Source organism: Botryllus schlosseri, chromosome 3 (genome assembly GCF_051294905.1).
Source record: "Botryllus schlosseri isolate E-star chromosome 3, Bs_hap1, whole genome shotgun sequence".
Taxonomy (NCBI): domain Eukaryota; kingdom Metazoa; phylum Chordata; class Ascidiacea; order Stolidobranchia; family Styelidae; genus Botryllus; species Botryllus schlosseri.
In genome coordinates this window covers 23,005,351-23,032,623 of record NC_137238.1, presented here as the reverse complement: position 1 = coordinate 23,032,623, position 27,273 = coordinate 23,005,351, and the positions used below count along the sequence as shown (strand labels likewise).

At 40.4% G+C, this 27,273-nt stretch overlaps 2 protein-coding genes across 2 annotated transcripts in view; one reads left to right on the top strand and one right to left on the bottom strand.

Moving 5' to 3' along the window:
* The window catches only part of LOC145436121 (uncharacterized), a 76,830-nt gene extending 56,439 nt beyond the window's left edge, over positions 1–20,391 (bottom strand). The window contains exon 1 of the mRNA XM_080313403.1: positions 1,584–20,391. Within this exon, the coding sequence (XP_080169529.1) occupies positions 1,584–1,741 (158 nt within the window). The 5' untranslated portion in view covers positions 1,742–20,391. The remainder of the gene's footprint in view (positions 1–1,583) is intronic.
* The window catches only part of LOC145436131 (uncharacterized), a 186,184-nt gene that overhangs the window by 40,463 nt on the left and 118,448 nt on the right, over positions 1–27,273 (top strand). The window lies entirely within an intron of this gene.

Here is a 27,273-nt window from a genome sequence, read left to right as displayed (position 1 = left end):
ATCGATTGCTTGATGACTTGAAATTGACTCGTGAATTTAGCTCCGAGTCACGAGTCAATCTGCTTTTCTGGTACGCCGAGTCAAGTCAAGTCAAGTCATTTTAGCAAAGTGACTCGAGTCAAGTCAAGTCATACGAAAAAGGTGACTCGAGTCAGACTCGAGTCAAGTCATGACTCGAGTCATCCCAACACTGCAATGCACCGAAGATAACCTTGGAGAACATCGTGAATAACATTCTTAATCGTGAGGTATATCAACATATTTCTCAAGTGTTATAATTGCTTTCCCTGAATATACGGAAACACCACTTGATCAGACATATGCACGTACCAATGATATCGATAAAATCCATACAACTTATAGATTTTAGCGTGTTGCACGGCACCGCCCAAACAATTTCAATTGTGTGCCTTGGAGTCGACTTTTATCAAAATACGTCAACCAAAACTCTGTCAACAAAAGGAGTTCATGTACCACCTAAAAATAGTACATTGAACGCTCTCTCTTTCATACTATGGTGACGTCATATTTTGAATACGATTGTTGATATAGAATGTTCTTTCCAATTCTCTACTAGTTGCTGACGATTATCTCTGACGAGTGTCAGCCGAAAATATTCGGGTTCATTTCAATATGAATATACTATTCAATTGTTCTTTACCTTCAAGAAGCACGATCAAAAAGGCATGCAGACCAAGACAGGGCAAGTAGTCTCATGTCCATCATTTTCAGGTTGGCAACCTTGGATTCATTCTTTGACGCATATAATTTGTCAATACATTCAGAGTATAATATCTCTTTAAAGGTAGAAACCCTCTGCGGGCCGTTCAAAATCCCTTCTCGGGCCGTGTGTTGTCTGTCCCTGATATAAAAGATAGTGATGAAATTTCTCATTGAAGGATTGGGTATCTGGGGGTTCCATTAAAGTCATAAAAAAATTTCCCCAAAGTTTTATTTTCTGGCCACGCCCTTGGGTATAAATAGGTCAAAACAGGTAATATATAGCACCGTGAAAGACATCCCCACAATTCAGTGACGTGCAGTTCCTAACCTGTCGTCAGCACGAGTATAAAAAAATTGTGAACACCTTTTTCGTCGATGTTTATGAATAACTGAATTTGAACATTTGTTAACTCAACATCACCAATTTCAATATCTATTGTCGATTTTATATATTTGCGAATCTTATTAGGAGTAAATCTGTATCCCCAATCACGAGTCTAACTTTGATTCCCGCAGTATGAATGATGTTTTCAACCATTTAAGTTTGATGTTAGTAAGTGACATTTTTAGTTTTGCTGATACATTGTCCATTTCAATCTTGTAGAAAAAGAGATTGTGCGAGAAAATACAAAAAAGAATATAAAACCGAAATTGGGACCTTTGATGTTTTTTCGTTTTTCCTCTCATCATTTTGGTTGAGCAATCTGTATTAATCAACTCTATATTTCACTAAGGAAAAACTTAAATGCGTATTGTAGAATAGCAGCGGCTAATAGGGTGCAGAGACAACGCTTTTGCCTATGCTCGCTTTCTCACTTCACTGCTACAATTGTACCTAGCGATTCCATAATACGACTTACCTTGATGATGTACTCGCTGACAGCTCCATATGCTCACCTTCTTCGTCCATTGTGTAATCAGGTGACAAAGACACTAAATTTCCTTCAAATGTTAATCTTTCTAAAAAAGCGTTGCGAAAGCAAGAAGGATATTTGAAGTGAGGTAAGCTTTTTATCATTTAACAACATGCGATTCATGAAAAGGTTGCATTAGATACCACGCTACTCCGCCTGTGCAAAACATAACCAATTTTGGTCCTTAATCGATTAAAGCGAGATCACTGTGACGGGTCTTTCTTTATAGCCACATATAAATGTATCTTCGGGGGTGACTAGGGATGCATTTAAAACAATCGGTGTTTCAAAACACAGTGTTTTAAACAAAGGCCTTCAAAAAATGGCGTTGTTTTTTAAGTTTTAAAATTATGTCATAATTCCGTAAATACTTTCCAAAAACAAGAATGTATGAGCCTACGGACAATTACCACTTGATATTGCTGACGTATGTCCATATGGAATGGTTAGAACCCTCAAAATAGTCGGTTCAGCAGCAATAGTACGGATATTTAGTCAAAAGAGCAATGTTTACCCTATTTTTACAATTGTCAATGCCAATCCCTTATGACTTCGCAATTGAATATCCGTATTTAAGTCATCCCGACTTAAATAAAAAAAAAAACATGTTTTAAACAGGAGCCTTGTTTTAAAAATGTTTGTTTTATATTGAGTTTTGTTTCAAATACAACCCTAGGAATGACGGTCCCATACTGGGTTTGAGTGACAGGCCCGTACCAATCCAAAATCAGCACCAGATCCGTTACAGATTACTAACCTACGAATAGCTACGCAACTCCCGCAAACCCGTCTATGACTGGCAAGCCGAGAGCTGAAAATTAAAAAAATTCTAGTAATCGAAATGACGTGTCGCACTGATTCCAATAATACAAAATAAAATCTTGCCAGGGCAATAGATCCGCCTTAAAACAGCCCTTAAAGTCCGAGAATCGGTATTTTCCCGAACAATGACCTGAAAAATTTGACGATTGTTATGTTCACTGTATTGAGGCGCTGCCATTGTTGGAGCTCGAGACGTCATATTGCTAATTCAAGCCCTACCTATCAGTGAAGTAATATATTGATGTACGTACAGGATGCCTAGTTACCCCTCATGCCACATTATGCTGCAATGCTGAAGTACATGCTGACATTTTAAACGTCACCAAATGCATCAACTGGAAAATCAATATATTCCGTCGCTTTGCCAACAATTTCGTCGCGGACATGGAAGGGAATTCACAGGATGCACTGCACATTGACAATCTCAAAAATTTTACTTACTTTGTTAAAAAACTTATCTCGAATATTTAGTGACTCTCTACTGTGAGCTTGAGCCGCAATCACAGAACATCAAGAGCAAAATACACTACGTGTAGGTGGTCAGCGAATAAATGTTATTCAATCAATGAATTTGATATGTTGTTTGGTGTAAAAAATCTAGCAGTCCTACGGAGTTAATCTTTATTTCATAGGTTTATTGTATCATAAAAACTAGATCCATGCGATTGGGCTGCGATTGGGCTGCTTTATAACTTATTAATGGGGTAATATCGGTAGCAAGTATAGAAACACGTTGTACACTCAGCTCAATATCAACGTAGCAATACTCAGACGTCGAATACCTTGTCCGGTCAGGCCTAGACCGTTAAGGTGTACTCTTATATTCCCCTGCAAGTCCTCGTTGAATTTTTGGCAAAACGACGGAATATGATGATTTTAAGGGATTATTATATAATTTAATTGCCCCAGTTGATGCATTTGGCTACGTTCAAAACGTCAATATGTACTTCAGCATTGTGCCATTATTCTGCCCGAATCGTGGCTTGATATAGCGCGGGCCTACAATGTACATTAATATAGGCCAGGGCTGGCCAACCTTTTCAGCCAAAGGGCCACATTCGATTGACGAACTCTTGCGCGGGCCACTATCCGCGCGAAGCGCGAAAGTTTTTTGAAGTTCGTAGGTCAATAATATTGTCCCTTGACTATATAGCGGGCCGGGGTAAGTGGAATGTACAATGATAATGTTATGTAATAGGTATCTAATGAATTGCAAATACAGGTATGTTAGGCTTCCCTTCATGCAGAGCCTAACACTGACATGTGAATACCCCCAAAGCACTCGGACTATATAGCGGGCCTGCTGTATATCGTTGGGATAAGTTTGCGAGGGCTGAGCTATTCGGCGCATGGACATATCGATATCGAAAGCTGCGACCAACATGCGTTAATCATTTCGTGCCTAGGTTTTATAGTCGACGGTCTTACTGCGAGCGCAAACGCAAGGTCGCATATGTTGAACGACACTTTGTCTCGTAATCGCGAATATAGTTAGACTCAATCTGATAAATTGGGTGTTCTTCAATTTTCACGAAAGGGCAACAATTTTAAAAACAAGAAATCGAGTGACAACATATTGCGCTAAGCTTGTAGAATTTTTTTACCTTTGATAAATGTATCGCAAATTATTCTACTTTACTGTAGTGTACGAAGATATAGGCTACCAATATGTGAATGGTTGATGGATCTGTCAATGAGTCGAAACTGATTTTTTATTCATCACATCTCAAATGTTGCGGCCAGACTAATAAAATTTTTGGTAGGCCTTGCAAGTTCACAATCTGTGCAATCCATTTTTGATGATATTAGAAATTTCGGAAATTACCTCGCGGGCCACTCAAAACCTTCTCGCGGGCCACATGTGGCCCGCGGGCCACGGGTTGGCCGGCCCTGATATAGGCTATCACTTCGCTCAAATGTAGGCTTGGGATTAGCAATATGACATCACGCAACGTCATGAGGTTCACGTTCTCGTTCACACAGAACCTTTCAAAAAGGTTCGCGTTCACACCAACCTGAACCTTTTAGAGGCTCACATCATCCCTGGGAATTTACTGTAGGCTAAACCGGCTATTTAGTGCCTGCTTATTCTGCAGAGTGCGAAACCAAAACGGGTTTCTATACTTGCTACCAATATTATCTCATAAACAAGGTATACAGCAGCCAACACCCCAGCCTTATGGATTAGGTGTTTATGATACAAGAATCATGTCAAATCAAGAAGGATCCCATACGCCTGCTAGATTTGTTACATTAGACAACAATGTATTCCTTTTATCGAAGGTATTGATTGGTGGACCAAGTATAACTCGATGACTACCTACATGTAGTGTATGTCGTTATTGATGTTGTGTGATTGTGGACAAAGCTCATAGCAGAGAGTCACGAAGTATTTACAAACGTGAAGTTGAATGTTCCGAGCAAGATTTTGTAACAAACCAATTAAAATTTATGAAAGGTGCATGCTCCTTTAGTGCCAGAGTGGCGTGAAGTTGAAATGCATAGAATTTCAACTTCAGATGTTACAATGATGGATGACGTGAAGAATTGTAGGCTAATACATGGAAAAGGTTCACAGTGCAGAACCTATGTCAAGGTTCACTTGTGAACGCAAACCTATAAATTTCTGTGGTTGACGCACAGAAGGCGAGCTTGAACGTTCACACCATCCCTACTCCATATGTATTGAGTAATGTCTGTGGATGATTCAAGAACATCTCGTACGTAGAGGACAGGAGTTCTAGGTTACTTAGCCAGTCAGCAAAACCAAATACCTTGGTTAGCTCTTTCTACTCACAGGAACATTAAAATCACATGTATGGCGAGATAGTGTAGTGGTATAATCCGCAGCCACAACATCAATGGCGTTCGGGTTCGAGTCCGACCGGGGACGACTCCAGAATTCCTACCTAAGTGTTCGAAGTTTATCTAGGCTCCTCGCTATCTCAACCGCGTATGCGGTGTCTTACAAAAAGCCTAGAAGTGAGCCGTGCTACAGGTCGGCAGTTACGGAATAAAAATGAAGAATATCGGCCTGGTGTAATTACCATAGTAGTCTACAAACACTATGAATATGACAAACAAACAAACTTATAGCCAGCGATCTACCAGGGCCGTAACTGTCCAAAACCCCTCAAGCTCGAAGGGGCGTGACCCAAAATTGTTTCGTTGGTTGTTTGTAGGAACATATTTATTCAACTCGGAAATTTTGTCGCGTTTGGCGTGATTTCATGTCCGTAGAAGTCAAGATTTAAATATGATCAGTAAGAGAAAAATGTGCATATATTTAAAGAAATAGCATATCGGCACCGTCGCTTACCACGCATTGAACAGGACTATGACTCTGACATAAGAAGTGAGCCTCACAAACATTTTCAAAACGGAAAATGGGCCACAGCCAAAGGTTGAGATCCCCTGCTCTAGCAATTTTCATCCGCACCACAAAACCAACATTAAATGAATTAAGGTATATTAGCTTGGAATTTGTGGTCATGAGTCCTACGCTTGGACTTCGACTTAATATCAACCTGAATGTAACTCGATATCTTGCATGTGTATTATTTAAATGAGCTATTTAGTCACATTTTAATATATCTGATCTATAGCAGTAGTTCCTAACCTTTACTTATCTACTAACAAGCCTTCGCGGAACTAAAACGTTTTGGTGGGTAATGGATACTTTAATCTACCACAAGACACATCTAACTACACATTCAATACACTACTATAGTATAGATCAGTGGTTCTCAACCTTTTTCACCTCGCGGACCGGTAAAATTTCAAAAAATGTCTGGCGGACCGGTGAACTTTCGAAATTGAAATGAAGCAGAAATGTATAGTATGCAGTCGTTTTTTTGCAATTATATGGTGCTAGAGAGTGACATTTAGAGGGTATTGATCGAAGTTAATTATCTTCATGATGGCAACGATGTGATTTTTTGGTACGCAGTCTGATGAGTCGAGGTAAAAGTGCCTTGTCCAGATAAACGTGCTATCGCTGAGAGTCGTTTACAGTCCTTCGCGTAGAAGGCCGTGCGTTTAACCGATCACGCCAACTCGAATAATAATATTCTTCTCTTTGGCAATATCGAGAGAAGAAACGTTTCGGAGTCGAACCAAGCACCTTGTCGTGCTCCGTTGCTCATTGCCAAATGCCATCAGACTCACACGCTACTCTGGCAACTACGAATACAATGCGTGCCACAAGAAAACACGTTACAGCAACTGCATACCGGCCATCCGCAAATCCGGCCGAAAAATCACTTCGTCAGCCCACTCCCAAACACGTTGCTCTTTGACCCCCACAGGGCGACAAGCCAAGCTTCCGGGGGCATTGCCCCTAGACCCTACAGTTGGGTGGGTGTTTTCACATGTACTTGCGAGCACATTCATCCCATACCTGTGGTTCCCAACCTTTTTTAGACACGCCCTCTTTTGTGATAGTGAAAAATTTCGTGCCCCCCTTATCGTCATATCACAAAATCCAACCGGGATGCTTGCAACCCCAACAGATTGTTTGATGGCATGGAAGGTTATGACTGCTGATGAGATAATTCAAAAATATGAAATTTGGTCAATATATAAAGAATTTGAGGTCAATCGCGCAGAGCGCGAAAAAAATTCAGATGACCGCTTCTTCGCGCACCCTTCAGATGCTTTCACGCGCCCCCCCCCCCCAGGTTGGGAACCACTGTTCTATACTCAGTGTAAGCAGAGATTTTATGTAGCTTAATCGTGCCAATAGCGAAAATTGTCGATTGTTCATGACTAAATCGGCTTTATCGATTCCAAATTTTTGGCACATATTTAGGAGTCCCATGTTAGCGTTAGCTTAGTTATGTGTTGGTGCGTCGTGGCGCGGAAATGGCTGATGACAAAATGCCTACTTATATCAATACTACGTATTTCTCGAAAAAGGGCACCTAACAAGCAAGACATCCAGTGACATGAAATCGAGCAAGGCGCGAAAAAAGAATTGAAAATGTTGGAAAAAGTTTCAGAAAAATACGCTATGATTTATATTCATTTGCAAAATCATTTTAGGCTTTTTTCAAGCTCGGTCTCTCTCCAATTGGGTGGTTTGGGGTGCCCCAGTTACGGTCCTGCACAAAATGAATAAATCGAAAATGAATGATCGCGCGAACTGCGCTGATTAGCGACGAGTCAACTCGTATCTGTTCTGCACTTGTCGTTCGTATGTCGTCAAATGACACGTCTTGACGTTTAAGTCAAATCGAACATGTTTCCAGCCCTAATGTTACCTCACGAAGTTCTGAATTATTTCAAAATTTGATGTTTTATTTATTTTATCAGTGGACAAGCCATCAACATTGCATCTTGAAATTAAGGTATAAAATTGTGATATACCTGGGGGACCGGCAGGAATGTCGTCGCGGACCGGCACCGGTCCGCGGACCGGCGGTTGAGAACCACTGGTATAGATACAGTTCATAATATGAGCTGAATATCAACAGGGTGTTAAAAGAACAAAACGAATGTAGTATAATTTTCTCACGAAGCGAAAATATTATTCGGAATACTATTGCAAATCAACGTGACTTCTGCTGCTGTATTTCAGATTCGAATTCAGAAATGCGAGGGCTTCACCTTGGAATGTGTGATCGTATTTTAATCGAAACGAACCCGCGTGATAAAAATTGCCTAATGACAAATTACCTTTCAAATATAGGAGATGGAAATATCATTTCAGAGGGGCGGTGATTCGATGTTAAACCCCTACCTTCCGTGCATACGCCACTGCAGACTTCGTCACATCAGTCACAATTCGTCTCTAACGTGATTACCTACAACCAATTACGACCAGCTCGGGCGCACCATTTCACATCAGATGTACTAGTTGAGTGAGTGTCTCGACATTCAGGTATCCCTTGAGACGGGCTCTAGTAACCGCTAGTGTTCCAGGAAACACCGGTTGGAAACCACTAATCAATATTTTTTATCGGTCGATCTTGGGAATTACAAATACCAAAAGAAAGTTCCGAATTTTCATGAATATGCAGGCCTTCAAATAATGGTGTGCAAGTTAAGCCACGCGAAAACCGATTTTCTGAAATCGACTTGTATTATTTTGCTAGCGGTTACCAGTGTTTGAGTAAATTACGCCGATGATGCATAACGAATGAATGATATAGAAACATAGTGCTCCATTATGTATTGTGGCTGTATTCAAGCCGTCAGCCATCTGCCACCCCTCCGGAATTTGCAAAGTAGGCCTGGGAGCTATCATATATGAAATAGTAATGCACATATTCCTAGTTTCGGACGTACATGAAAGTTTAGCTAGCCTGCTAATGCTTGTACCGTACAGAGCCTTCAATGAATAGGAATAATATCATATTCATCGTCCTCTAGTTCAAGTTAGTTGAACAATGCTCATTAATATGTTTGAACCCCACCTAAAAGTCTACATGTACTGTTGTGTGTCTTACCTAGATCGATCATATGTGCTGTTGCCTACGACATTTTCTTTCCTGCTGATAGACCTTCGCTCTTTCTGACCTCATCGGCATATCAGCTATTCCAGTGCTTTTCAACCTTTTTGAGCTCCATTCGCACTTTTTTTGAAAAATAATTTCATTCGCACCAGTCAGCCGAAATTTAGTACACGAAAAGAAAATGAAGAAATTTATCACTTTTGTATTCGAAGAGCTTCTTGGAGGGACAGAGCTTCATTATTTTGCATTCAGAGAATCGTGTTATTGACTAATCAAGCACTAAAATCACCGCAGTAGAAAAATCACAGATATCGCACACCCGTTGTTCTCACGAAGTTCGTTGCAATTTCCGGGGGTATCGTGCAGTGATTTCCTTGGAAGTTTAAAGGGTGAACTTAAGAACAATATAATCTCGCAACAATATCACTTTGCCACTAAATCCCCATAATACGTCATCGCGAAGTAGATGTGTTTGCATTTAGAACGCACAAAATAGTGAAACTGCACTTGAATCGTCGCATCCATCTTGCGACTAGCACCTTTGGTTCATTTTTCTGACAACATTCGAAAAGATGCTCCGCGTACTAAGGTATGTTAGATAGGGTTACCAAACGTCCTCCTTTAGGAGGATTTGTCCTCCTTTTTTTAGGAAATGTGGTCAAATTTATAGCAAAATTCGACTGAAATGCCGTAAATTAACACCGAAGTGACGTTCCGGTGAGTATTTCGGGAGCTGAGCGAAAGTTGACCTTTTTTTTATTTTAGTCGACCGACTACGAAGTGGTAAAAATTTACCACTTTTTCAGGATTTTCCACCGGTATTCTGTGTTTGAAAATTTTGAAATAGTGTCCTCATTTCCCGAATCCAAAATATGGTAACCCTAATGTTAGATGATTGGATGGTACGGTGGGCGTTAAAATCAGGAATGCATTGCTATACAAACCCACACAATCCGAGTAATTGATGACTCTTGTTTATGGATAAGCTCAAGCTTCATTCACTTCTTATCTATGCATGCAGTACACAAATCAACATATCTTTCAATAACAATGTTCGGCATCCTTGTGTTGTCAAAGCAAAGCCTTAACACTTTCACCTACTTGAATAATTATCACTACCATAAGTTTCACGATTACCACACACGTATATCTGCCTGGGTAGCCAACTGAGGGATGGCTCTTAGGTCAATCGTACAATATTGGAAAACTGACTGAAATAACGCCAAATTATCTTTACTATCCCACATATCCTTATACATAGATAGTAATAAGGTTCAACAGCCTAATTAAGCTTAAATTATGCTGCATAAGGAATATCGTAAGACATGCGGCTTGGTGTATTCGATTTTGTTCTGCAGAGGGTGCTCTGCTCACTGCTCCAGCCAAACCGATGAAGTTCGTAGTATTACAAAGTTTGTAGTACAAAGGCGGTACGAACACGAAATAGGCAAACTTTTCGTATGGATCAGCAAGCTTAGTGCAATCACCAATATGTTATATATAGGCCTGGGCCTTTACGTACGATATAGACTTGGCCTGAGATCATCAGTCCAAGAACAGGAAAGCGTGTCTAAGCCTAAATTGTGGAGTTCGCATAACAAACAGGTCATTGCACTGGTCAGTATAGATAAACTGCCCAGTGACCTAATAATTCGATGTGATGCAAGATAAATATTCTTGAGACGTAAAACACTAATGTGCTTACATTAATTTTATTTATAACAGCCTCTAATTCTTGGTTAGGTACACGAGTAAACAACAGTGGCGTAGCAGCCACTTGGCGGTTCTGGCTCTGCGCCAGGGGCGGCAGGCTCCAAGGGGGCGGCAAAATGAGGCTGCACAGTGCCCACAGCCGGCTAAAAGCAGCGTAATTGGTAGTCGCTAATAGCTGGCGTCCCCTGAGCTAAAATTTAATCAAACTGATCTCAGTCGAAATCTAGTGTCGCGATGATTCCGGAAACACGAAATAATATGTTGACATGGCAAAGGAACCACTCCGAGAAAGCCGTCAAGGCCGATTGTTCCTAACAATCGGAGCGCCGCAATGCAATGACCAATTGACCATGATAATGTCAAATGCTGAAGCGAGTGATTGATACGCGATGGAGCGCACATCACGCCGCTGTAAAGGTCCTTCACGCAAGTTTTGATGAAGTTTTGGATGCTCTAGAGCAGTGATTCTCAACATGGGGGGCGTGAAAGCATTGAAGGGGGCGCGAAGAAGCGGTCAACTGAAAAGAATTTCGCGCTCCGCGCGATTTACCTCCAGTTCACGCGTGTTTCTCTATATACAGACCGAATTTCATATTTTTAAGTCTCTCATCAACACTCATAACCTTCCATGTCATCAAACAATCTGTTGGGGTTGCTAGCATCCCGGTTGGATTTTGTGAAATGACGATAAGGGGGGCGCGAAATTTTTCACTATCAAAAAGGGGGGCGTGTCTAAAAAAAGGTTGAGAACCACTGCTCTAGAGGAACTAGGTAATCCCTACGAAAATCTTACTACACAAGGTGACGCTCATAGTATTCTAGAAGCGATTCAGAATGCACGATGCATGTTTCAAGCTTTGAACAGATTTAAACTTAAAGATGAAACTATAGGTTTACCGGCATACACCACTTAAATGATATGTTTGGATTTTTGAATCCCCACGCGCTGCTGCGAAGCGAGAGTCGCAATTTATTCACCAGCGCTTTTAAAAGCACTTATGACGACGAGGTGGACTTTTTGAAGTTAGCTGCGGAAATTGACAGATTTAGGAGGCTGGTGCGGAGCAGTGAAATCAAGTTTGATCGTAGTGCAACAGCGTTTGATGTTTTACAGTGATTAGTTAATGCAAGACTACTTGATTCGACACCATATTTATGCTCGTGTCTGAACATTTATCTGACAATTGGTGTTTCAATTGCGAGGTGTGAGAGGAGCTTCTCAAAGCTCAAACTCGGTGCTTTTCAACCTGTGTGACGGTTCGCACTTGTGCGAATGAAAAAAAATGCAGTGCAAAAGACGAAGATGGTGCGAATGAAAATCGTGATTAATTGTTAACTTTTCTGAGGTGGAATAATTAAAATAAACCTAATAGAAAATTTTAGATCAGTGTAACATTTGTAGTTGCGACGCAATTGTAAAAACTTAATACGTCGCACCACTAATCGTAACTCTCACAAGCCGTAGTGAAAGCAAAACAAGCGAAAAAAGTTGCCTTTTTAATGAGACACTTGATAGCTTAAGTTACATAGTAGCCAGTTTGTTGCACATCTGAACAAAATATTATTAAGTAGGCCTATCATCATCTTCTTTTTTGTAACAATTTTCGATTAGCTTGTGCGATTGAAATTTATTTTACAAAAAAAGTGAGAACGGAGCTCAAAAAGCACTGCTCAAACTGATTAAGTCTCATTTACGTTCTACCATGAATGATGATCGGCTATCAGCTTTATCCATTCTGTCTATAGAAAGAGACTACGTTCAAAAACTTGAATTTGAGGATATTACCGCTGATATTGCTTCTGCGAAAGCCCGAAAAGTTAAGTTTTGAGGCGGCTAATGATTTTCTATTTGCACAATACATTTGTTCGCTATTTCTTGTCTTTATTATTTCTGGCCTTATTAACGTTAGGACGGTGAGCCTGAGACGCGGCATATTAGTTCTAGTTATTTTTATTGACAAGACTGCTTGAACATCAATATATGTCGAAATTTGCTGCGGTCTACTTAGGGGGAGGGGGGCGGCATTTTGAGCGAGAGCCAGGGGCGGCAGCACACGTTGCTACGCCAGTGGTAAACAACACTCGTTATAGATCTAATGTGCTAATTATTATAGTTGAAGAAACGCTAAATTCTGCTGTTAACCAACATGAATGTGTGCCAAAATTCCAAAATTTTGCATTCAAATTCAAATTCAAATGTCAACACTGGCATCAGCTAGTATAACCTACATTTCTACAAGGTCCGTTCCGTATACAATATCCATACACGGTGGATGTTTCCGAGCAAGTGAGCAACTGATACCGATTGAACTCCTCCTTTTTTCCATGCAGTGACGTAATCCTCTCGCGCGGAAATATTATTTCTAACTTTGCACTATACACGCATCGGGAGCGTTCCTCACTTGTGAACTAGAAAAGCCTAGCTACCAACAAGTTTTTAGAATTGCTTCCAAAAGACAAAATTTACGGGCTCACTGTACTAATATCGTGTTTATTTGAATTATTCCACGGCGGTAAAAGTGAGAAACATGGACAATTTTCATTCGCACTCATCCGAATTTTTCATTCGCACCATTCGCACAACGCTCGTCATTCGCACTGAAATTTTTTTCATTCGCACTAGTGCGAACCGTCACACAGGTTGAAAAGCACTGAGCTATTCTACTGAAGTGAACCGATCATACAATTCTTCTGGCGTGTCGCGTTGATACCACTACATGCGTGGCTGCACAACTAAAGAAATCGCTTCCGGAGTTCGTCGCACTAGCTACCGCCAATCGTGACACTTCACTGAATAAATAATAGGGATGGTGTGAACGCAGTGGCGTAGCAGTCACGTGGCGGTTACGGCTCTTCGCCAAGGGCGGCAGGCTCCAAGGGGCGGAAAATGAGGCTGCACACTGTACACAGCCGGCCAAAACCAGAGCATAATTTGGTAGTCCTATAGCTGGCGACTCGAGAGCTCAAATTTAATCAAACACAAAACACAAACACAATTTGAAATGTGAGCATGGCAATGGAACCACTCCAAAATAGCCGTCAAGGCCGATTGTTCTGAACAATCGGAGCGTCGCAACACAATAACCAATTGACCATGATAATGGAAATTGTATCGAGCGATTATTCGGTACAATGCCGATTGTCAGACTATTTCGGGGTGTTTCGTTATGTTGACCTGACCAGCTTTTAAATTGTATTTCTGGAATAAGGGCGGCAATAATAGCTTTCGATTAAGATAAGTAGTGTTAAATTGGAGTTAGCTGCGGAAATTGACAGATTTTATAGGCTGCTGCGGACCAGTGAAACCACGTTTGAACATAATGCAACAGCGTTTCATGTTTTACAGTGGTTAGTAAAATCACACCACTTGATTCGACACCATATTTATGCTCATTATCGAAGTTTTTGGTCACGGCCGCCGACCGTTCTGGCACACTTCCTAGAGTGGCATGTTACATGGCCAATACTGTATATGTCTTCGTGCGTCGTGGCGCGGCAATGGCTGACGCCGAAATGCCCATTTCTATAAAGCATGCCCATTTTTTCTTGAGGAAGGAGTTCCATCTAACCAAGATTTATAAGCGATTTTTTTAAGTTGCGTTTATTTCCAGAAAAACTATAATTTATGCCAATTAACGAAATAATTATTGACCACTTAGAGCTCAGCCCCGTAATTGGAGGGTTTGGGGTGCGGAAGTTACGGCTCTGTCTGTGTTAAATGGAAAACAGAATTTTATGTTCCCTTCATCTTTTTCTCATATGACTCTACTTGAAACGGGCGCCAATCGTTATTTCGCAATTCTTTACTCAACATTTGGACGTGCCGCCATAGTCGTCCGCTTATACACCATGTCAGTATGGGTTGCTATAAGCAGGAACAAAACAGCAATTCGTACCCCAATCCAAACGTTGGTCTTGAGGCCCCGCAGGATTGTTAATTTTCAGGCTTTTGACTGAATTTCGTCAGTAATATTGGTAATTGCATTATATTACTATTCATTTTTAATCCTCTCAAGTTCAAATTTTTCAGCAGAGCTGGGAGCACGTATCTTCTTATAATTACTTTATTGTATGTGGATAATGCCTCCCGTCTTTTATACATCAAAAGATATTGTAGTCACGCAAACGTAGCAGACTAAAACTTTCGTGAGACGCACACGCCAGTCGTCATGTCTCTGTGGGTGCCACAGGTGACATTTGTATTGTGGGGCTCAGATTGGAAGGGCAGGACTATTCGTCACGCCCATCCACTGCGGCTATTGACAATGAACACATACCCACAGTTTCGGCCTAGGTTATTTTGGTAGCACACTTCGTGGAGTCGCATGTTGGCCGAAACTGCAAATGTATTTTGTGTCTCGTGGCGCGGTAATGACCAGCACCGAAACGCCTATTCCTATAAATTAAAAATTTGTTTTTCTTGGGGAGACGTATGCATTCAAAAATCAAGCTATCTAGAGACATTAAATTACGAATTTCGAAGAAAATTTTCATGCCAAATAATTCTCTAGGAAATACTCCATAATTTATGTTTATTTGCGAAATACTTTTGAGTCTCCTTCTAGCTCGCTCCCCACCCTATTGACGAATTTGGAGTGCGGCATGCAGTTACAGACCTGGCAAGAATGCAAATCGGTGGGTGCGATAAATCGTCCGCTATGAAGTTTGGCAATGAGTACATAATGACGTTACAAACAAATGACGTATATCATCTATAAAGAAAGTTGTTGTCTCATTAGGCCCTTTCATAGCAATCCTTATATTGTCTTCCAGTATCTCTTCTAAGGCTAGTTCTAAGAAGCAAAATAAATGAAATAGTGAGTAATTGTGATCACTTCACCAATGTAATCGTAATCGACTACTTCCTGATTTTGCTGTAATCGTAATCGTAATCGGAGAATTCAGAAGTAATCGTGATTGCAATCGATTACATTCATGAAGTAATCACCCCATGTCTGATCCTTGGCCATTGCCGCGACGCCAGCTCAGCACTCTCATTCTAGCCGCTCAGGGGTTATAAGTTATTCCTGAGCTGCGTTCTTGTTTAGCCAGACAGCATTGTTGCGTCCCACACAATGCCAATCTCCATACCAATGAAAATTTCTAGGCTAATTGTGGGGGTTCCAGAACAATGAACGGAATAAAATTTATATTTTAGTAATCAGTACAGCGGCAGTTTTCTATTGATACCCGTTTTATCAAATATAATGCTCGGTAAGCCTGTCAAAAATTACCGTCAAATTGCCTTTAGTAAAGAGGCAAGTGTTACGTAGACCAATCGCAATGAGCCGTGAGATTTGTTCGTGTCCATACCATATAGGACACCATGGTGATACCTTACCCTCAATTTTACAAGTCTAACGTAAACATTAGTAAAGAAACAACACGAAAACAATACGCATATTGTAAATATGCGATAAAATACATATATATATAATCAGGTTAAAGCTCTCTAGCAAAATGGCGAAATGCACGTGCAAGGTGCTTGTGTACTGTGCAGTACAATCATAAGAGCACTGGGAGCCCCCTCAGAAGATTGGTTTATCACTTAATATGGGGGACAATACCAACGTTTGGAGGGGGCTGACGAACTGCTGTTTTGGTCATGACTACAGATTTAAAACTTTGCAATTGAACTCTCGAACTTGATAATTAATTACGCCAGCACAGGCCACAATCACTTCCGGGCTAGCAATAGTGAATACGGCTCTTCCATTTGTATTGTAATGGCTTGCAATAACTGCTGAGTTTGACCAAGAAAATGTTGTCGAGATTACCGAGCTGAAATATTCTTGAAATTCTGATCAGCACTTGAAGGAGCTTCTCCGCACGGCATAAACGTCCTATCAGCCTGATTTCAAACACCTTGCAGCCCAGGTAAAGGGACGCACCATGTCAGTACACAATAATAAACTTCATTTGATAGCCTATATTTTATTGTGACGTCATAAATTCGTATTTTTGAAAAGTAAGTATTCTTGGCCTAGTTTTTGATATCAGTATCAATTTACTAATATTTTTTTCCTTTCAAAACATCACAAGACTGCGATGCATTAAAAAGATAACAAATTGAACACCTACTTGGGCCCAGCAGCGGTCGGGAACCTGTGGCTCGCGAGCCATATATAGCTCTTTTGGGTATAAGATATGGCTCTTTGCCAAATATTTGCATTTGTACTGAATTGATCAATGTTGCAGCGACTTGTCGGTACATTTTCGTCACGGCTAGAATAAATATTCTGGTTGCAGTATAAACATGTCTTTGAGAGGTAAAGACAATGCTGTATTCAGGTTTAGGGGCTCGGACCCCCTCTTTTAAAAATCATCAAATTTAAGTTACTGTTACGCCGGCGTCAATATCACTTGCGAATTCTATGTACCCGACTCAAAATCTTGAATTGTGCGATACGTTGATTAGTCAAAGAGCATAACAGACATGACGACACCCATTTCGAAACGCAGTTTTCACCTACAGATTGTCTTCCCTAATACGATGCGAAATGAACTGTTGTGGATGTGACATTCACAATTACAAACTCGAATTACAAACAACACCATAGCTATCCACGTTCTTGATTGGTAAGTATAGCTCTGTGTAGTACCGGCGATAAATATATGCGTGTAACGCAACGTTATGTTTCCGCCGAATACTTTTATAATTGAGAAGCCGATACGCATTTAGATTTTCGGAATCAGTGTGACAGTCACACTCGAATAATATCAGTTACAATAGATTCTAAGCTATTTACGATGACTTGCGTTACCACTGGTGAGGCTTGGTCCGTCTGCGCCTTACCTCTCGTTTTGAGCTTTATTCTAGAACAATAATACCAGTTTTTACAGAGAAAATATGGCGCGCACCAGGACTCCCATGTAGTGAGTTCGAATTAGTGCTACCGTGAGGTAATGATTTTTCAATTATGACGCGACAGTTGATTGGCATGTATGGCTCTTTGGGAGTTGAGATGGAAAAACAGGGCCAATATGGCTCTACAGACAAAAAAGGTTCCCGACCGAGGCGATGTAAATAGGAGGAATTCACAGCACACTGAATGAAAAATAAAGCGACCTTGAGGCTGTGAAGCATTTGAAAACAAAATTCTTTACCACTTGCTGTACCAATGGTTCGGAGAGAGCCACATGGACACGAAAAATAATTTTACGTTTTCTCATGTTTTTTTTTATTTATTTAATTGTTTCGCTGCATATTTTGAAATTCGGCTGCTTTGCAGAAAACGATTTCGTATCAAAAATCAACATTAAATTCGGTATCCAATTAGACTTGCGCAATACGACCGATTCCTCATGGGCCAGATGTCACTGTTCCATTGCCTTCAAGCGTTTTACTAACAGTTGAAGAGAATTCTCTCGGTGAAGAGTCTTTATCGGTAGAATGTTCTCAGGATGAGTTTGATGTTCATCAGCAGCTATATAAAACTGAATCAAGCTGAACTAAATAACCTTGTCATAAATTTGAATTTGCCAAATTGATCTGCTCTTATTGTACAGGTTCCAGGTTAAAAGCCAAACATATACTTGGCAGTGATACCACTGTTGCTTGATATATGCATCGTGATAGTGAATACACACGCTTCCTTGCCTCCGAACCCTCTTAGTATATCGTGCCAATTTTGAAGGTCTCATGGAGACATTGGCAAGCCGTGTTATTTTTGGCATATGCCAAAACTGCCCAAAATAGCTTATTTTTGGCATTTTTCAATTCCTATTTTTGGCAGTTTTGGCACGACCTCTAAATAGATATTTTCAGACTCGAATTAGTCCTAAAAACGCTTTATTTGCGTCAGTCTATCAAAAGAGACCAAAAAATGTGCAGCATCCACTAATAATCAGTACCAACAAACAATAATAAGAAGGAAAAACCTAGTGATTTCATAGGTTCATAATATCAAACGAAACCACAAAATGTGCAGTATCCATTCGGAATCGGTGCCAATAAGCAAAAAGAATGAGAAGCCTAACATACACGATAAACACCTGATTGTTACCGCTTCTGAATAGACTCAAATTGTTTGCACTGTAACAGTGCTTCCAAACTCAGGTCAGCCAAGTTTCTTCTGAATTAATTTTTCACCCAACGAAATTTGGGGGTTCCAGATCCATGAGCAGAATACAATTTATATTCTAGTAATCAGTACAGCGGGAGCTTTCCATTGATCCCCGTTTTATCAAATTTAGCGCTCGGCAAGCTGGTCAAAAATGGCCGTAAAATTGCCTTTGGACGAATGGAAAGTACGACGTAAACCAAGTGCAGTCAGCCGTTCAATTTCGCTGTGCCCATACCATTTAGGACACCATGCTTTCTCCCTAATGGGCGGGCTGGACCCATATAGTAAGATACCTGCCCTTCACACACGCTCTTCTCGCTTGTAATTCGGTCTTGTTAACACAACACCATGAACGAAATACACTATTTGGGAAGCCGTGTTATTTTTGGCATATGCCAAAAATTGGTTATTTCGGGCATTTTCAAATTTTTATTTTTGGCAGTTTTGGCATCTGGCTCCTGAAATGCCTAAAATAACACGGCCTGGACATTGGGAACTGTGAAATACGCATCCTTACTTAAGCCCCTGTTCCTTATTAAGAAGGTGGATTCGAAAAAAAACAGGACCACTTTGTATTGAAGTTGCATCAAAATTTCTTGAAAATACTAAGGATCTTGGTTATTTGGAGGGTTTAGTTTAAGATAATAACACCTCAAATCCAATAAAGTAAGTGGAGAGCTTTGTAGGATGTATTTCGTATCATATACGGACGTAAACGGGCATAAGCGCCCTTAATACAACCGTTTTCGGGTAAAATTTTAATTGGATTTTTGCGAAAAATTGTGACTTGAGAATGAAGTCTGACGATAAATTCGGAATCAGTATCGTCAAATTAGATAAACTCAATTAACTGTTCTAGAAAAAAAGTCAAAAAATATCGACCAGTGTAATTCGCGATAAAATCGGATTTATCTACCCATAAAACCCAATTATTTCACCCGCAACCTATCCCAAACACCCTAACCTCCTATCCCATCCCATTATACAACACCCTCTGAACCCTTCCGCATCCCATTCTCAAAGCTCACCACAGCTCACAATACCCTCTCGGACGATACAAATGCTAACTTCTACATAAGAAGGAGTGCATCTAAAATACGGGGTTATATAGGTTACACAGAACTTTTAGCTTTCACTAATTTTTGATCCCAGTCGAAGGCAACCCTAACTAAAACCTAATAATCTACAATATTTCATACCCTCATCATAGCAACGCAATAATGTCATAGTGAGTAACCTATTTGAAGGAACCGATCGCCACAAGCTGAAATCACAATAGCAACACCGGTACGATATACAACAGTACAATAACAAACGTGGCTACTTCATTGTCCAAATCTTCCTTCGCAAACACAGGTGACGCTACCCAGCACCTTCATTTTCTCTCACACCACACAGATGAGTAAAAACGCTAATCAAATTATCTCATGGCATTGCCTAGCAGTAAAAGAAATTCGGGTTTCGCGTACGTTTGTCGATTCATAAATTTATCATTTCAAAGCACCACAAGATGGCCTAATAATATAAAGATACGAAGTTGCACAAACGACTTGAATAAATCTTTTAAATCAGGTACCTTTAATTCTTAGCAACGTAATGATGTAATTCACTCTCTTCATTCGATGCAGCGATCTCCCCATGGTGTATTCTATATAACACCTCCCACACTATGGGTACAGTGAAAAGCATGAGTACTTCATCGTTTAAGAAATCTGTTGCACGTAAATAGATGAGGCTTCCTACATTGTTTTCTCTGTGATCATACAAATACGTAGCAATGTCAGAGCAGTAGTATGATGAAGTTGACTAGCGGTCAATTATTTGGTTTTCTCGCACTAGAGTGGTTCCCAATGTGGGCGGTCCAGGAGTGCGAAAATAGCGAAGGGGCGATAGGGAGGCAAAATGGACGAAAGGGGCGATAGGGGGAAGATGGCTCTGTAAAACGGCTCTACTGGAGTGCAGGACCGTAACTGCCGCACCCAAAACCCCCAATTGGAATGCCGGACCCGAGCTCGAAGGGGGCCCAAAATGTTTTCATGAATTAACATAAATTATAGAGTATTATTTTGGAAATTTATGCAACTTTTTCGACAATTTTCTCGCTATGCGCGATTTACTGGTGTCACGTTCACATCAACCCTAATACGCACCATCTCAAACAGTACATACATTTGGAATTATCTGCCTAATATATCATTTATTGTGCGAAAATATTTTTGCAAAACCTCTTCGCTATACTTAATTTTCGACAAAATCAGTCAGACACGGGAATAATGCTTGATGAATTACGGCACAATTGGGTTCCAATGCACATCGCAATCTTCCTTTTGTGAAGATATCAGCGTTATCGTCAATATCTAATATGTAGGGGAGATGTGGTACCGATGGATCGAAAATTGGAAAATGATCGCTGGCCCCAAAATGTTCAGCCGAAAACAGCAGATCTTTTGCTGGCTCAGCACTTTGATACAAGCTCAACCTATCGCGCACATATACATGAATATCCGTCTTTCCAAAAAATATTTATGGACGTTTAAAATTTGTTGCTCGAACGTGTCATCGGTCCCTACCCGGTGGGTCCAATGGCACACAACGTGTCATCGGTCCCTACCCGGTGGGTCCAATGGCACACAACCCGGGGACCTATGACACATATACCCTAAAAAACTCAGATGTGACAACTTTTCTTGCTCAGTATTATAATCTAAGCTGCAGCAAGCCAAAGAAGAACTTTCGGTCGCAACCATCAAAAAATAGATTAAATATTGACTCAAATGTTGCCATAAAATCACGTTTCGATTTAGGCTCGGACTTATAAATTTGAGCGTACATACATATTGCCCGAAAATCGACAGTGTGACTTCCAAAGACCTCGTTATAGCGATAAAACATCATATGCAATTATTACATAAAAATTTTCTGTACGTAGTCATGTTTCATTTGTTTCATGATTAGTATGCTTGATTATTTTGCTTGATTTGGCTATTGTATCATCGGTCCCCACCCTACTAATTTTGTACATGAATCGAAAAAAATTCCACTCAAGGAAAGTACTGAAAAATATAATAGGTTCCATTATATAGCCTGATACAAACCCTAGACTTCACAATAAAAATGATTGCTGGTTTGTTCGTGTTGAAGGTTACGAAGAAAAATGTATATGTCGATCTAACTTTAGTTTACACCCCCCAAAACAAAAAACATCTGTGAGACACCCCATAGTTCGCGCACGTCGATTTTTTTTGTATGTGAGGAAAGATGTTGCCAGCATGCAATTGTAGACAAGTTCACGGAGTTTAATCATAGAATTATCATAGAGAATTTTCAAAGTATTTTCGGTCCCAGTGATCCATCGGTACCACATCTCCCCTAAATATCTGAAAAACCAGATGTGCTTGCAAAACAAATAAGTGCACATTCGGGATATGGGACGAAAACCATGCCAGAAACACATAACAGTATCACCGTTCCGAATTTTCTGTTGACTTGTATAATTGTATGCACTATTTACGTTGTCAAATAAACGTTGTATACTTTATACTCTACAGGTGGGTTAGAGTGTCAATATTTGGAATAAGCTGCCACCTAATATCCGTAATTTAGACTCTTGTGCATTCAAAAAACAATGTTTCCATTCTCTTATCTCTAACTACTGCTAAATTGTATTTGCATTGAATTTTGGCTTGACTTGTTGCATGATACTTTATCTTGTTTTTCTTGTCGTTCCTTAGTTAGATTTTTATTTAATTTAATATTTATTAGTTATCGACTGAATATTGCTCTGTCCCGGGTGGCTCGGCTCGTCATATCGAGCCTCCCCTCTACCTTGCATGTAGCATTTCACTGTTACATTTTTGTAATGTAATGTTGATATTTATTGTGTACGAATAAAGATTCTCTCTCTCTCTCTCTCTCTCTCTCGGTGAAGAAAAATGAATTTGAAATCGTGTGCGTCTTTTAGTTTAGTGCGTTTGGGCGACTTCAATATTTTTTGACTCAACAGACAGTAGGTCACAAAACAACATTTTGTAGCGAACTCATTACCAACGGGTCCGCCCGACCCCTCACAACACCTCACTCCGCTCTACCGGAAAATCTGATTACGATGACAAAGAAAGGATAACAAATTTTGTAGCAATAGGCCTATATATGCGATTCCCGATATTAGTGACCTATTCAATCATTAATTATAGAAATTGATCGCCTAACTGACTGACCACTGCCTAATTAATGAATACAGCAAATTTCGCTAACCCAGTAGCGGTGAAAACGGAAGCGTAAAAGGGGTGGTTCCCTAGAAGTTCGGTTCATCACCCGATAGGGGGCCAAGACCAACGTTTTTGGGAGTTGAGGCTGACATAGTGCGGTTTTGGCCCTGATCATAACTAACAATGACTCGTGCCATAATACTCCACTTTTAAACGTGACCTCATGTTTCCAATGGAATTATCAAATGCTAAAATAATTCCACATAATCAATATATTTCGTGGCTTTGTCAACAATTTTAGCGAGGATTCGGCTTGATGAGACAGATGTATTCGTAAGTGTATAATACACTGTAAAAAATAAAGGTGGATTTTTGGGTGGAATCAGGGAGGAAATATTGTATCCACCTATGGTCAAAGGAGGGCGAATATAATACACCCTCCGAAAGGTGATATCCTTCTTTCCACCCCTATTTGATCGTGGATGATGAATCCACCTATACGCGTGAGGTGAGCATACGGGGTTGTTGTCGCGAAATTTAATGCATGTGCGCAAGGTGGTTGGGTATACACACATATGAAGGCCGGAAGGACAGTGATATGTGATTGTGTGACAGTCATATGTGATATGTGACCCTCATATCGGCACACAGAGACAGCGAAATAATAGTTATAAGCCAACCGTGCAACCGTGAACATAATCATTGAATGAAAATCTCTCTTCATTGCGGGGAGCAGATATTTGTTCAGTTTGAAAGTGTTGGAATCAACAATTATTCAATCGTCCGTTGATCGTCCGCTGTACTAGTAGTTCGTCCGTTACTATATACGTTACTTCGTATAGGTTAGTTATCTATACCGTTACCGTATATACACTGTAAAAAACAACAACCTCGATTTACCGCGAAATGTTTGGAAGCACGGTAGCCAGACATTTCGTGGTAATTTAACATTACCGTTAGTCAATGTAAATTTAACTTACACTCGTCAGGTAATCTCACTTTACACGCCAGACTGTACTGTTACAGTCACCTCCGGTATATCCAATCTACATTTCATCCTGTATATTTGCCACTCAGACTGTAATTTTACCGCCTACCTATATACATTAGGGTTGTCCAAAATTTGAAAAATTTCGAAAATGCTGCGTTGTAATGTCTTATTCTATAGATTATTGATTAAAAACATCAACAAGCCTGAAAGAAGCTCTCAGGAACGTCGTTAAGATTTCTTACAAAGCGTTTGAAAGTAGCCGTCTGCATGTGGGCGGGCAATCACGAACCTAGAATTTTGATTGGTTGGAACCTGTAATAATAAGCTACTGATTGGCTGAAATACTGATTTTGTGATCATTGCTGGTCACGATTTCGTTCTACTCTGTTGTGTTGGTTTGCAGCCATTTCTGTTCGTGGCATTGGCGATATGGTAAATTGACGTTGTTAATGCTGCCATCGACAACAGCATAACGATCCAGTAATATATTTTCTACCTGAACACTGTGTATAACAGTTTTGTTACTTCTTGCACAGGAGCTTGGCCAATTAAGATAAGAATGAACTAGATGCATGCATCGTGCTACCTTCGAGCCTTCTAAAACATACCAGTTGACAACGACTGTAACTCATAAATTGCAAACCAGTAGTCAATTTCTCCTTATGGCTTGTTATGGTAAGTCGACGTCTCTCTCTAAAACGAACGCATATTACACTTTTTATTCAAGATTTAACAAAGGCAAAAATGCTATTTACAAAAGGCATCATTAAAAAGTATATCGCAGGGTCAGTGTTGCAGATCACTGGCCTTTGATAAGAGTAGACTTCCTGCTGTCTCCAAAAATCTTCCTATGCTGTTCCACAGCTTGAAGCAAACTGTCTCTTTGCTGTTCATTGTCAGTCAAGATTGCAGCATAGTCTGTGCTTAGCTTTACACCTCTTTCTGCGGCATCATTAACGACTTTGACAGAACTAACGTAGCAATTCATTTTATTGAATGAATCTGAAAAGTGCCAATCATCAACCGGTTGACGCAGCCAATCCCCAGAGCATTCAAAAACTTCAAATATGTACCACGACTGGGGCCCAATAAGGTCAGACAACGTACTGTCCTTGTTGATCTGTATAGTTGCATTCAATGAGGGTGGGCCCCTTCTGAAACTGGAAGTTCGCTCTACTTGCAGGAGCGCCTTTGCCATATTTTCCCGGGTTTCCTTGCTTTCCGTCGGTGAAAACAAGGCGTATACAGCGGTTTCCTCAACAATATACCAGTCGTGCTTCAAAAGCTTTCGTGAAGCAGCTGTGGAAACTTGCTCATCATATTCCTTATAACTCAACATGTGCTGAACGAATCTCAAGTCATTACCAGCTGCATCACGACCAATGCTTGAATCCACCCACGCAGGGATATAAAAGAGAACCAAAAATAAATTGAAGCGGCGCAGCAGTTCAACTTCTTCAGATTTGTAATCTAATTGGTCGGCCCACATGAACATCTTTTGAGCATACAGAATTGTACCCATCCATCTCGCATGGTGTGCTGCACCAGGTTTGTGATGACGTATATCTTCATCTGCACCGAGAAGAGCAAGAGCATTAGTCACACATTGCTTGTAGTCATCCCGTGTGAAAAAATCTTTTCTGTTCAACAGTAGCTTGAACTTATCAACTATCATTGCAGCTCGTTCAGCAAAACATAGAGGAATAGTGAGAGTCTTGAATTGCTGTTCCCTGTCAAGACTGCTCCAGTTCCTTTTAAGGTGGGCAAACCATGCATTCTCTGGTCCAGTTGTGGCCTTTCCAAATAAAGATTTCCAAACGTCTTTCACTACCAGCTCATACACATGGTGCCGACATGCATGGTAGAACACCTTCCTTCCTAGAAGGTCTTCAAGAATCTTTGCCGCACCCTTCTTCCAGCCGCTGTTGCTTGCTGTAGTGTCAAAAACCAAAGCTGTTACAGCATCTTTTATATTCCAACTTTCAATTATGTTGAAAGTGGTTTCTGCTTGCGTCTGACCTGCAGCATTTTGCATCTTTTGAATGCCAAGTAGTTTTCCTTCTGAGTATTGAGGATGACAAGATAGGACAATTGACAGAGCCTCATACCGATTTCCTAATCTATCCTCTGTGAGCTTTCCATCCCAATGAATAGCAACATGTTGAGGTTTATTTTCTGCAAATTTTTCTGAAATATCCTTGGAAATTTCAAGACGATTTGTTTCCCTGGCTCTCTTTGTCGAAGATCTTGACAGAGAGAACATTGCTATGTCACCGCCACAAGCCGTAATAAATGCTCCGATCAGCATTGTTGCCTTGTTGTCTGTTATTTGCAATCGATCCAGAGCTTGGGACACATGGGTATTATTCATAATATTTTTAGGTGCCATCAGCTTAATGGCTGTCGAGGTGCCAAGACCAACATCAGCATCATAATCAGAACTTGAACTCAAACTATCACCCTCTTTTGAAGATGAAGAAGATGCTAAAACAACATAGTCATCACTTGAGTCATGTTGAATGTTTTTAACAGTTCTATCCGCCATGGTTGCTGTTTTCTTTTCGATGTCTTTAGCGAGAATCTTGTCTCTTCCCAACATTATGCATTTGCGAGATTGCTGTTGATCTTCATAGAATGCAATGTCTTCGAGCTTTCTATCATGTGATAGATAAATGTCATTTTGTATTATTGCTATCGCATCTGTACTTCCAATATCCCACAACTTGTCCAAATCTTCCGTGAATTTTTTCCTCTTACCCTTGGGATCACTTTCCCGTTTCATGGTCGCCTTCAGAAAAATATATTTTTTGTTCAGTTTTTCAAGTAATTTCACCGCATTTCCTTTAAGTATTGTGGCAATTCTCGCCATTTGCCACACTGTCATGACATCATGAACCACCACATTACATAGCTCACGAGTAGGGGTTGACTGAGGGCAATGGTCTTTCAGATGCAGAAAGTAACTCATTACTTCTCGCAAGGTTGGTAATCTCGAGCCACAGATGTAATCGCAAGCATATCCGACCAAGTAATGCTCAGATCGAGATCTTGTTCTTCTCTGTGGCAAGTGCACAGTCTTCCGCCGTTTTGCCTCTGCCATGACAGTAATATTTTTGCCTTCTATCATAAATTACAGCTACGCCTAAAACATTTAAGTAACAAGTGTTACATTACGACTATTAACTCACCAACCCACAATGCCCTTGTACATAACCACAACCACTACTAACAAAATCGACCTCATCAGAACAGAAAATGCTGCTGCAACTAAAGCATTGAGCAAGGAACAAGTGTTGCATTACAACTATTGATGCATCAACCCACAATGCGCTTTACAAATTCCCGTCTCTACTAACAGACTCGACCTCCGCAAAACAGAAA